Source organism: Fusarium poae, assembly GCF_019609905.1.
Source record: "Fusarium poae strain DAOMC 252244 chromosome Unknown contig_3, whole genome shotgun sequence".
Classification (NCBI taxonomy): Eukaryota; Fungi; Ascomycota; class Sordariomycetes; order Hypocreales; family Nectriaceae; genus Fusarium; species Fusarium poae.
Genome location: NW_025408661.1, coordinates 315,819 through 326,850, shown reverse-complemented (window position 1 = coordinate 326,850; position 11,032 = coordinate 315,819). Strand labels below are relative to the sequence as shown.

At 54.4% G+C, this 11,032-nt stretch overlaps 2 protein-coding genes across 2 annotated transcripts; one reads left to right on the top strand and one right to left on the bottom strand.

Annotated features, from left to right (window-relative positions):
• Positions 1-1,552: 1,552 nt before the first annotated feature.
• On the bottom strand, positions 1,553-6,352 carry FPOAC1_013720 (uncharacterized protein; the record flags this gene model as incomplete). The annotated part of the gene is made up of 2 exons (XM_044858061.1): positions 1,553-6,218; positions 6,270-6,352. 2 exons carry the CDS (start codon positions 6,350-6,352, stop codon positions 1,553-1,555), a joined length of 4,749 nt encoding a protein of 1,582 aa, XP_044700885.1.
• A 2,145-nt stretch (positions 6,353-8,497) lies between these two features.
• FPOAC1_013719 (uncharacterized protein) lies at positions 8,498-11,032 on the top strand (the record flags this gene model as incomplete). Its single annotated transcript, XM_044858060.1, has 1 exon — positions 8,498-11,032. The coding sequence occupies one exon, from the start codon at positions 8,498-8,500 to the stop codon at positions 11,030-11,032; it is 2,535 nt and encodes an 844-aa protein (XP_044700884.1).

Below are 11,032 nucleotides of genomic sequence, written 5' to 3'. Positions count from 1 at the left end.
CCATCGATGAACGCCACGCGCAGGCCGGCACACGACTCTACGTCAACATGCAAACACTGCCGAAGACGCACCCGCTTACGACACTCAGGGTGAGAGAGACACGGAGATATCTGTCGCCGTTGACGAAGTTAGCACTCGCCCACGATGGCGCAATAGAGCGGATGGAAACGATCGAGCCGTTTGCACTACCACCTTGGCATAGACACATGGTGGTGGAGTACCGGTACAGTTCAGACAAGGAGGCAGCGGCAGATACAGGCACAGGCGACGACATGACCGGGACCAGCAGCATGAGACAAGTACTCATCGCAACGAATGCCTCTGCGAGAAACGGACTAGTCGGCATGGGCGGCGTTGTGCGTAACACCGCGGACGGAGGAGTGAATGGTGATGTTATAGCAAAGTACTCCGTCACTCTTGGCCCGAGAGACGAGCAAAACGCATACATGGCCGAGCTGGAAGCGATAGCAATGGTCCTGAGGTGCATGCCCGATGGGCTCCGACACCGAGAGGTGATCATTGCAACAAGAAACCGGTCGGCGCTACAAGCGATTATGAAACCTCGGCAACAGTCAGGACAAGGCACCATCCGGGAGATCTACAAACATGCCGAACGAGTTAGAAAGGGTGGAAACACCATCACGATGCGTTGGGTATCGCCCACGAATGACTCTTTCACACTGGGAGCAAAAGCAAAGACCGAAGCGGGAAAAGCCACAGATAGCGGATGCAGAGCAACGAAACCGCTGTACCAGGCCCGATCGACCCGACTGAGAGTACTACTAGCACAACGTCGGCAGCACATGGTGCTACCCGAGAGCGTAGGCAGCTATTCGAAGCAGCTCGATAAGGCGCTGCCCGGCAAGCACACGCGCACACTATATGACGCACTGAAGAGACGCGAATCCGACATCCTGGTGCAACTACGAACGGGAATGGCACGGGTCAACAGGTATCTGCACAGGATAGGCGCAGCAGAGACAGATACGTGCGATTGCGGCCAGGAAGAAGAAACGGTGGACCATTTCCTCTTCCGATGTCCACGGTGGGATGAGCAACGAGAACACATGCGAAATGTCGACGGGGAAATGATGGGTAATCTATCATTTTTCCTGGGAGGCAAGACGGCGGAAGACGGGCATAAGTGGAGGCCGAACCTGGCAGCAGTGCGAGCAGCGATCAAGTTTGCGAAAAGCACGGGGCGTTTGGATGCTACACGGACATGATAACATACAAGATATACTAACAAACCAAACGATATAATGCAGCAAGAACTAATATAGTACAGCCTCTGGTAGACAGACCAGGCTTCAGCCGCTGAAGATGGGACGCTGAACACTTGGAGAATTTGGCCTTCAAGCAGGCCTGTCGCAGGGACAAGCGAGGCTGGGAAATGTGGCGAGGAGTAGGGATTGTGATGTTTGAGGGTTATAGGGCTAGAAGTCGGAAAAGAATGTAACTAACGAGACTTAATGTTGTGGGCCCTATGAGGCGTATCCTCCCGGGCGGAATAAATTCATTCCATTCCATTAAGATATCAGTAAGGGCCTTATCAATCAGTACTGCTTGTTGAGAAGTATGGGCCAATGTAATATTTCGCATCAACGTCGGCCTTGCCCGTATCGAGGAGCATCTTGACCACGGTCTTGTGTCCATTCCTAGCGGCCCACGACAGCGGCGTCCGGCCAGTATCGTCTTTCGCATCAACGCAGACCTTGCCCGTATCGACGAGCATCTTGACCACGGCCTCGCGTCCATTCCTAGCGGCCCACGACAACGGCGTTCGGCCATTATTGTCTTTTGCATCAACGTCGTCCTTGCCCGTATCGAGGAGCATCTTGACCACGGTCTTGTGTCCATTCTTAGCGGCCCGCGACCACGCCCACGGCGTCTTGCAGTTCTTAGCGGCCCACGACAGCGGCGTCTGGCCATTGTTGTCTTTCGCATCAACGTCGACCTTGCCCGTATCGAGGAGCATCTTGACCATAGTCTCATGTCCATTCTCAGCGGCCCACGACAGCGGCGTCCGGCCGTTGTCGTCTTTCGCATCAACGTCGACCTTGCCCGTATCGAGGAGCATCTTGGCCATAGTCTCATGTCCATTCTCAGCGGCCCACGACAGCGGCGTCCGGCCGTTGTCGTCTTTCGCATCAACGTCGACCTTGCCCGTATCGAGGAGCATCTTGACCACGGTCTTGTGTCCATTCCTAGCGGCCCACGACAGCGGCGTCCGGCCAGTATCGTCTTTCGCATCAACGCAGACCTTGCCCGTATCGACGAGCATCTTGACCACGGCCTCGCGTCCATTCCTAGCGGCCCACGACAACGGCGTTCGGCCATTATTGTCTTTTGCATCAACGTCGACCTTGCCCGTATCGAGGAGCATCTTGACCACGGTCTTGTGTCCATTCTTAGCGGCCCGCGACCACGCCCACGGCGTCTTGCAGTTCTTAGCGGCCCACGACAGCGGCGTCTGGCCATTGTTGTCTTTCGCATCAACGTCGACCTTGCCCGTATCGAGGAGCATCTTGACCATAGTCTCATGTCCATTCTCAGCGGCCCACGACAGCGGCGTCCGGCCGTTGTCGTCTTTCGCATCAACGTCGACCTTGCCCGTATCGAGGAGCATCTTGACCATAGTCTCATGTCCATTCTCAGCGGCCCACGACAGCGGCGTCTGGCCATTGTTGTCTTTCGCATCAACGTCGACCTTGCCCGTATCGAGGAGCATCTTGACCATAGTCTCATGTCCATTCTCAGCGGCCCACGACAGCGGCGTCCGGCCGTTGTCGTCTTTCGCATCAACGTCGACCTTGCCCGTATCGAGGAGCATCTTGGCCATAGTCTCATGTCCATTCTTAGCGGCCCACGACAGCGGCGTCCGGCCAGTATCGTCTTTCGCATCAACGCAGACCTTGCCCGTATCGACGAGCATCTTGACCACGGCCTCGCGTCCATTCCTAGCGGCCCACGACAGCGGCGTCCGGCCAGTATCGTCTTTCGCATCAACGCAGACCTTACCCGTATCGACGAGCATCTTGACCACGGCCTCGCGTCCATTCCTAGCGGCCCACGACAACGGCGTTCGGCCGTTGTCGTCTTTCGCATCAACGTCGACCTTGCCCGTATCGAGGAGCATCTTGACCATAGTCTCATGTCCATTCTCAGCGGCCCACGACAGCGGCGTCCGGCCGTTGTCGTCTTTCGCATCAACGTCGACCTTGCCCGTATCGAGGAGCATCTTGACCACGGTCTTGTGTCCATTCTTAGCGGCCCGCGACCACGCCCACGGCGTCTTGCAGTTCTTAGCGGCCCACGACAGCGGCGTCTGGCCATTGTTGTCTTTCGCATCAACGTCGACCTTGCCCGTATCGAGGAGCATCTTGACCATAATCTCATGTCCATTCTCAGCGGCCCACGACAGCGGCGTCCGGCCGTTGTCGTCTTTCGCATCAACGTCGACCTTGCCCGTATCGAGGAGCATCTTGACCATAGTCTCATGTCCATTCTCAGCGGCCCACGACAGCGGCGTCTGGCCATTGTTGTCTTTCGCATCAACGTCGACCTTGCCCGTATCGAGGAGCATCTTGACCATAGTCTCATGTCCATTCTCAGCGGCCCACGACAGCGGCGTCCGGCCGTTGTCGTCTTTCGCATCAACGTCGACCTTGCCCGTATCGAGGAGCATCTTGACCATAGTCTCATGTCCATTCTTAGCGGCCCGCGACCACGCCCACGGCATCTTGCAGTTCTTAGCGGCCCACGACAGCGGCGTCCGGCCGTTGTCGTCTTTCGCATCAACGTCGACCTTGCCCGTATCGAGGAGCATCTTGACCATAGTCTCATGTCCATTCTCAGCGGCCCACGACAGCGGCGTCCGGCCGTTGTCGTCTTTCGCATCAACGTCGGCTTTGCCCGTATCGAGGAGCATCTTGACCACGGTCTTGTGTCCATTCTTAGCGGCCCGCGACCACGGCGTCCGGCCGTTGTCGTCTTTCGCATCAACGCAGACCTTGCCCGTATCGAGGAGCATCCTGACCATGGTCTCATGTCCATTCTCAGCGGCCCACGACAGCGGCGTCCGGCCAGTATCGTCTTTCGCATCAACGTCGACCTTGCCCGTATCGACGAGCATCTTGACCATAGTCTCATGTCCATTCTCAGCGGCCCACGACAGCGGCGTCTGGCCGTTGTCGTCTTTCGCATCAACGTCGACCTTGCCCGTATCGAGGAGCATCTTGACCACGGTCTTGTGTCCATTCTTAGCGGCCCGCGACCACGGCGTCCGGCCGTTGTCGTCTTTCGCATCAACGCAGACCTTGCCCGTATCGACGAGCATCTTGACCACGGCCTCGCGTCCATTCTCAGCGGCCCACGACAGCGGCGTCCGGCCATTATTGTCGTTCGCATCAACGTCGACCTTGCCCGTATCGACGAGCATCTTGACCATAGTCTCATGTCCATTCTCAGCGGCCCACGACAGCGGCGTCTGGCCGTTGTCGTCTTTCGCATCAACGTCGACCTTGCCCGTATCGATGAGCATCTTGACCATAGTCTCATGTCCATTCTCAGCGGCCCACGACAGCGGCGTCCGGCCGTTGTCGTCTTTCGCATCAACGTCGACCTTGCCCGTATCGAGGAGCATCTTGACCACGGTCCTGTGTCCATTCTTAGCGGCCCGCGACCACGGCGTCCGGCCGTTGTCGTCTTTCGCATCAACGCAGACCTTGCCCGTATCGAGGAGCATCTTGACCATAGTCTCATGTCCATTCTCAGCGGCCCACGACAGCGGCGTCCGGCCGTTGTCGTCTTTCGCATCAACGTCGACCTTGCCCGTATCGAGGAGCATCTTGACCACGGCCTCGCGTCCATTCTCAGCGGCCCACAACAGCGGCGTCTGGCCATACTCTATGTCTTTCGCATCAACGTCGACCTTGCCCGTATCGAGGAGCATCTTGACCATGGTCTCATGTCCATTCTCAGCGGCCCACGACAACGGCGTCTGGCCATACTCTGTGTCTTTCGCATCAACGTCAACCTTGTCCGTATCGAGGAGTATCTTGACCACAGTCTTGTGTCCATTCCTAGCGGCCAACGACAGCGGCGTCCGGCCATTGTCGTCTTTCGCATCAACGTCGGCTTTGCCCGTATCGAGGAGCATCTTGACCATGGCTTCGTTTCCATTCCTGGCGGCCCACAACAGCGAAAGGTCGACCTTGTCTGCAGCGGGGGCACTTAGTGCGTGGGCAGTTTTTGCTTCAGCAAGTTCATGAGCAGCTCGAGCTTCAGCTCTCTTTGTGGCATTATGCTCGAGTGCAGAAAGCCTCTTTTCGTCTTTTTCTTTGAAAAGCCTGCCTCCGCTGTGTGCCTTTTTTGCTAATAAGCAAGCAATTTCCCCCTCTTCATGAACTGCTTCAGTCGCCTGAGCCGCAGCAATTCTTTGCGCCACGGCCATAGCGGCAGCTGCAGCCTTTTCTGCTTCTTGAGCAACCTTTTCTTCGGCCCTCTTAGCTGCTTGCTCCTCGGCTTCCTTCATAACTTGATCCACATCCGAAGCCTTGCCTTTTACTATGGATCCGGTATCGCTGAGACCTCGGAGAATCTCTACGGGTTCCCCCTTCCGAAGTGAATCATCACGTAGAGATACTTTTGAAGTTTGAAGCAGCAGAATAGCCTTCAAAAGTACCATGCTGAGCGTGTTGGGAGTTCCAATCTCAGAGAGTACCTTTTCTGAAGTTGGATAGGTAATGTTCTCGGCAAAAGCAAGGATGCGCGACTCAACATACGCGGCTATTCCCGGGAGAGTGCTCAATGACAGACTTGACTCTTCCATGATATCAACCAAGGAAGGCAAGCTCAACCTGTCGCCGAGTGCGATCATCTCTCTTCTTGCCAGATCACGAAGAGAGGGCAATTGAAAGGATTGGGCTGCGGCGTACACGCGGAGTGCAGTTGTAAACTCGGATGCATACCTCATCATAATAGTCTCTCCCTGTGGCTTCAGGCATTGATACCTGCCGGTGGTCATAAAGTGAATAAGGACATGGCCGGTATTGTAGTCGATATCGTCCAAGTGAAGGTCGCGTAACGACGAAGAGAAACAGTCTGTCGCGACGCTTCGGGAAGTAAGCTCGACACTCTGATGCAGGAGTGCGTGAGGGATATGGAGGGGTCCATTTCCTTGGAAGTATACGGCACAGACTTGACTGGCGTAAGGCCTGTTGCATTGTCAGTTGACGGTCTTCAAAGAGAGAACTCAAATTCCTAACGAGTGTTCTGGCCTGCTGTCTGGTTCGCCATCCCAAAAGGGTGCTGCGGCCTCTCTTTGCTTGTTGACCGGGTCGTTAGACATGTTTGTGAGTGTTGGATAAGGGCTGAACTATGTTAAATCTAGATAATAAAAGCCCGTCGCGCTATATAGGTAGATTGGTGGTAGAAGGAGCACCCCGATATATAGAAGCATTGACAAAGAGACTCGGAGTAGAATGAAAAACGCCGGGTCAACGGCCCACACGAAGGTTATTAACAATCTCCGGAAACCTCAAAGGCGCACTTCATTCCAATGACATAAGTGTGATATAATATAGTTTATTCCTTCCGGGAAAACTACGCTAAACCATGCACCTCGACAAAGCTCTAGTTTTCCCGATTCACACCGTTGAGGGGTCTGCTTGGAAGCCAATTTCCTGAGGTACTTTGCCAAAAGTATCTCATCCCTAATTTCTCCCTACTCGGCCTAAAACACACAACGTATGTACTTATTTCGGACTGATCTACAGCCGGCGGAAACGCCACATAACCCGCTTGGGTAGCTGGCAGAAGATCGACAATAACAGAGCCTATTTCCAGCCTTTCAGCTCTCCACGAAATTGCCCGCATGCGGTTGAGACACGGCACAACTTCTTGCAGTAAGCTGAAAGTGAACTCTCAAAATACAATCATCCTTCAACATACCACCTCTCTAATTATAGATAACTACATGTTAAAGGCATTGATATATCAGTATGTCTTATTCTGTTTGGTAGCTAAGCCACTGGCTTTAGAAGGGATCTATGAGTGAGTTATGGCCTCATGCAGAAGACCTTTTCCTAGAACGGGTTATGTATAAGCGTCTTAGCTGCATGACGGTAAAAGTATGACAATCTTCTGTGGCGGACCGGTCTATGCGTCCACCTCCGCGTTCTGGTGGCAGCAGGTAGTGCGAACCTTGGTAGATTGCATGAATGGAATGTTGCGTAACCTTTACAGTATTGTACATGTACACCTTCCTCTTCGCAATAACATTCTCTTTGTAAGTTTTGGAGTAGAGACTTATAGATACATGTGTCTACTTGATAGGCGGGTAGGAATAGTCAGATTCATATGACGAAGGAAGCTTTAATTAGGTCTAAAAGAGGGGAAATGATCAGGCCAGAATAGCCATAAACCGTTACTTTGCATGTGCCCAGTAAACGGTGGGCCTCCTGCAGTATAGTCGTATGATTTTACGACATTCACCTTCTAGTAAATGCTTACTTCAACATATGACTGGCTAAAAGAAAGGTAATTACTACACCGGGGTGACAAAATGGCTACACCAGCGTGACTCTTACACAGGCGTCATTTCTACGGCTTCTGATTGGTCCATCCCTTTTTGTTAGTGCATTTAGCTTCTGCCAACACTGTGTGTAGTGTAGTGTTGGAGAAATGGCAGGCAGCCACCTCAAGGAAAGATGTCTCACGATGATACCAGAACTGTCTGAACAGCCTCTCCTCATCAGGTATTAAGAAAAGGAGGGACTTCCTTCGATAGTAGGTAGAGGATAGCGAGATAGATAACTACCCTCTAGGGCATACTTGAATTGGCCTGGTTCTGCAGTGAAAACTAGACCTTGTTGTGATGTTCGCTTTAGAACTGGTTGACCCGATTGGTTCTTTACCAAAAAGCAAGGACTTTTTAAGGGGGAGCTGCCTTCACCGCCTTTGCGTGGATGTACCTGTGGGTCGAAGGAAAAAAGAGCGAATCAGAAGCCATAAAAGAAACGCCTGCCTGTATAAGAGTGACGCCGGTGTAGCCATTCTGTCACGCCGGCGTAGTAATGGCCAAAAGAAAATCATTTACTCGTTGGCTAGCCGGGAGGAGTGAGACCAAAAGAACCAGTTGAAGTGGCACCAATCTCTGATGAAGTAGTATACATATCGGAGTGTCTATTCCGCGAACCAGGCCAGTGCTCAACGGGATCGGCTTCAGACAGGGTGCGAGCGGGAGGCCTCACAGGGCGGGGCCAATCGGTTAAACAGCCTTACGGATCAAATCGGGGCGACGATTGCTGACATAATTTGGGCACCTAGCCCATGTATTGGCCGCCCTCGAAATGATTTCCGGCGAGTAACCCTTCGCAACGTAGTGTAGCTCCATTTTAATTAGCTCAAAACATCAAAACACAATACAAACGTTTACGACACAAATATCCACCCTTCGAAATCACTCCTCACCACGACATCAATCCTATATATCATGGATGGACCATCGAGTATAGAGGAATTGACAAGACTCCTACGAGAAGCTGAGCAGCGCGCGGAGGAGGAGCGACAACGCGCCGAGAGGGAACAGCAACGCGCCGAGGGAGCAGAGAGAGAACGACGGGAGGAGCGACAACGCGCCGAGAGGGAACAGCAACGCGCCGAGAGGGAACAGCAACGCGCCGAGAGGGAACAGCAACGCGCCGAGAGGGAACAGCAACGCGCCGAGAGGGAACAGCAACGCGCCGAGGGAGCAGAGAGAGAACGACAGGAGGAGCGACAACGCGCCGAGAGGGAACAGCAACGCGCCGAGAGGGAACAGCAACGCGCCGAGGAAGCAGAGGAACACACACGACTCACGACGCTTGACGAATACATTGCAGCTTGCCATGATTCCGTCTTCTCTCGCTTCGCCATCGAAACAGATCCAAAACTGACCTCAAAGGGCCCGTTGACCAACCCGCGTAACAAGTGGTGTCCTAAAAACCTCAGGCCATGGCCCAACTTCCTTCATCAACAGAAGGTCACCTTCGGTACACTGCACCATTCATTTCCTACCGAAAGCCGCCTTTTCGAGAACCGAAACTTCCTGGCCGGCATGGGGAACCGGGTCTCCCAACGACCGATAGGAGACGAGAAGACGCTCGAATATTTCCTACATAATAGCGTGGAGGATCCGGTTAGGGCCATCGTACAACATCTTAAACAGGTCGAAGAGGTCGGCAGGGATTTTCAGATCGGAGATGGTGTCGTCTTTGAGAACCATCCCCATGCCCTCAGCGATGTTGCCGAAGAAGTGGTTGAGAGGGAGACCCCATCGACGCCGCCGCGGACGCCGGACCACGGAATAGATCTCAACCAGTTGCGGCCGGATCAAATCTGCGTCTATCGATCCGACAACACGCCGTCTTCCCAGCGCACAATGGTTTACGTTTCCGAGTACAAGCCGCCCCACAAGCTGACCGCTCCGCACCTTCGCCTCGGTCTCCGCCCCATGGACATCTACAGGGAAGTTGTGAACCGAAGGACGATTCCAACTTCTATTAACCCTGACGCGCGTTTCCAGTACCACGCGGAGAAGCTGACGGCATCTGCCATCACGCAGACGTATCACTACATGATTGAAAGCGGCCTTGGGTATGGTCTTCTTACTACTGGCGAGGCTATTGTGTTTCTCAACATCGACTGGGACGACGACCCTGAGACTCTGTACTATCATCTAGCAGAGCCTGGTCCGGAGGTGTCGGCACATCCAAACAACCTCCATATATGCACGGCTGTCGGTCAATATCTAGCGTTCACCCTCATGGCTCTCGGTGCGCCTGGAGAGCGACGGGAGATTAGCCAGGAGGAACGTCAAAAAGCTATGAATGGCTTGAAGAGGTGGTCTGAGGACTTCGAATCGACATTCCGTTCTATCCCAGAAAATGAACGATCGGTGTCGTCAGCCTACTCTCCTGGCCATGAACCTACCACCTACAAGGATGTCGATCGGTCGCCGGCCTTGCCGCGCAGAAGGACGCGTCGAACTGCCAAGTGCCAGATTGGCGAGGGGTCGTTGAGGAAGGACGACAGGCCGGAACCATCTGATGACGAGTCGGCATCCAGGCCACCGGACACGCCTACGCCAACTGGACGAAACACAAGACAAGGAACCAGGCGGAGCCGGCGACTGGCGTTGCGGCCGCCGCGCGGAGACGGCGAGCAGGGTCGGCAGTACTGTACGCAGAAATGTCTTCTCGGGATGGTCAAGGGTGGTTTTCTTGACCCAAAGTGCCCGAACGTGGCGCTTCACTGCGGGAGCTGCGCTACCGCCCGCGCACATCATCCTGTCGACCACAAGGAGTGGCTTCGCCTACTCCGGAAGCAGCTGGAACAGTCTCTCGACGACGGGATCAGGCCATTGGGGGAAGGTGGTGCGCGGGGTGTGCTTTTCCAAGTGACCCTACTTGCTCATGGCTACACCTTTGTCAGCAAGGGCACGGTGCGGGCTTTCATCAAAGATCTCCAGCACGAGGCTGCTGTCTACGAGCGTCTCAAGCCAGTGCAAGGCGTCCACGTGCCCGTTTTCCTGGGTGCGGTTGACCTTCGATCGATGAACAAGACCTACTACTACGACCACCGGGTCTACGTGGTGCACTTGACATTTTTGTCCTGGGGAGGCTGCAGCGTCGACGGAGCGCAGAGGGCTGGCGGCATGGGCAGGTCGCTCGAAGACGAGGCCATTCGGTCCTTGAGAGCCATGCATCGAGAGCGCGTGGTCCACAAAGACGTGAGGCTCGCAAACATGTTATTCAATCCCGAGACCGGCGGGATTATGGTGATCGACTTTGAACGGGCTTTGCTGCTCAACCCGCCTCGACGTCCGCTGGCGCAGCTGGTGCCGAACAAGCGAGTGTGGCAGTCGGAGACGATGGATGGCAAGAAGGTAACTGGTGATTCGAGCAAGCGAAGTCGGTCAAGTCAAAGCTTTTTAGAGGATATCCGGTTGGCAAAGACGGCGTTCTTGGAGTGGAATGCTAAGCCATAG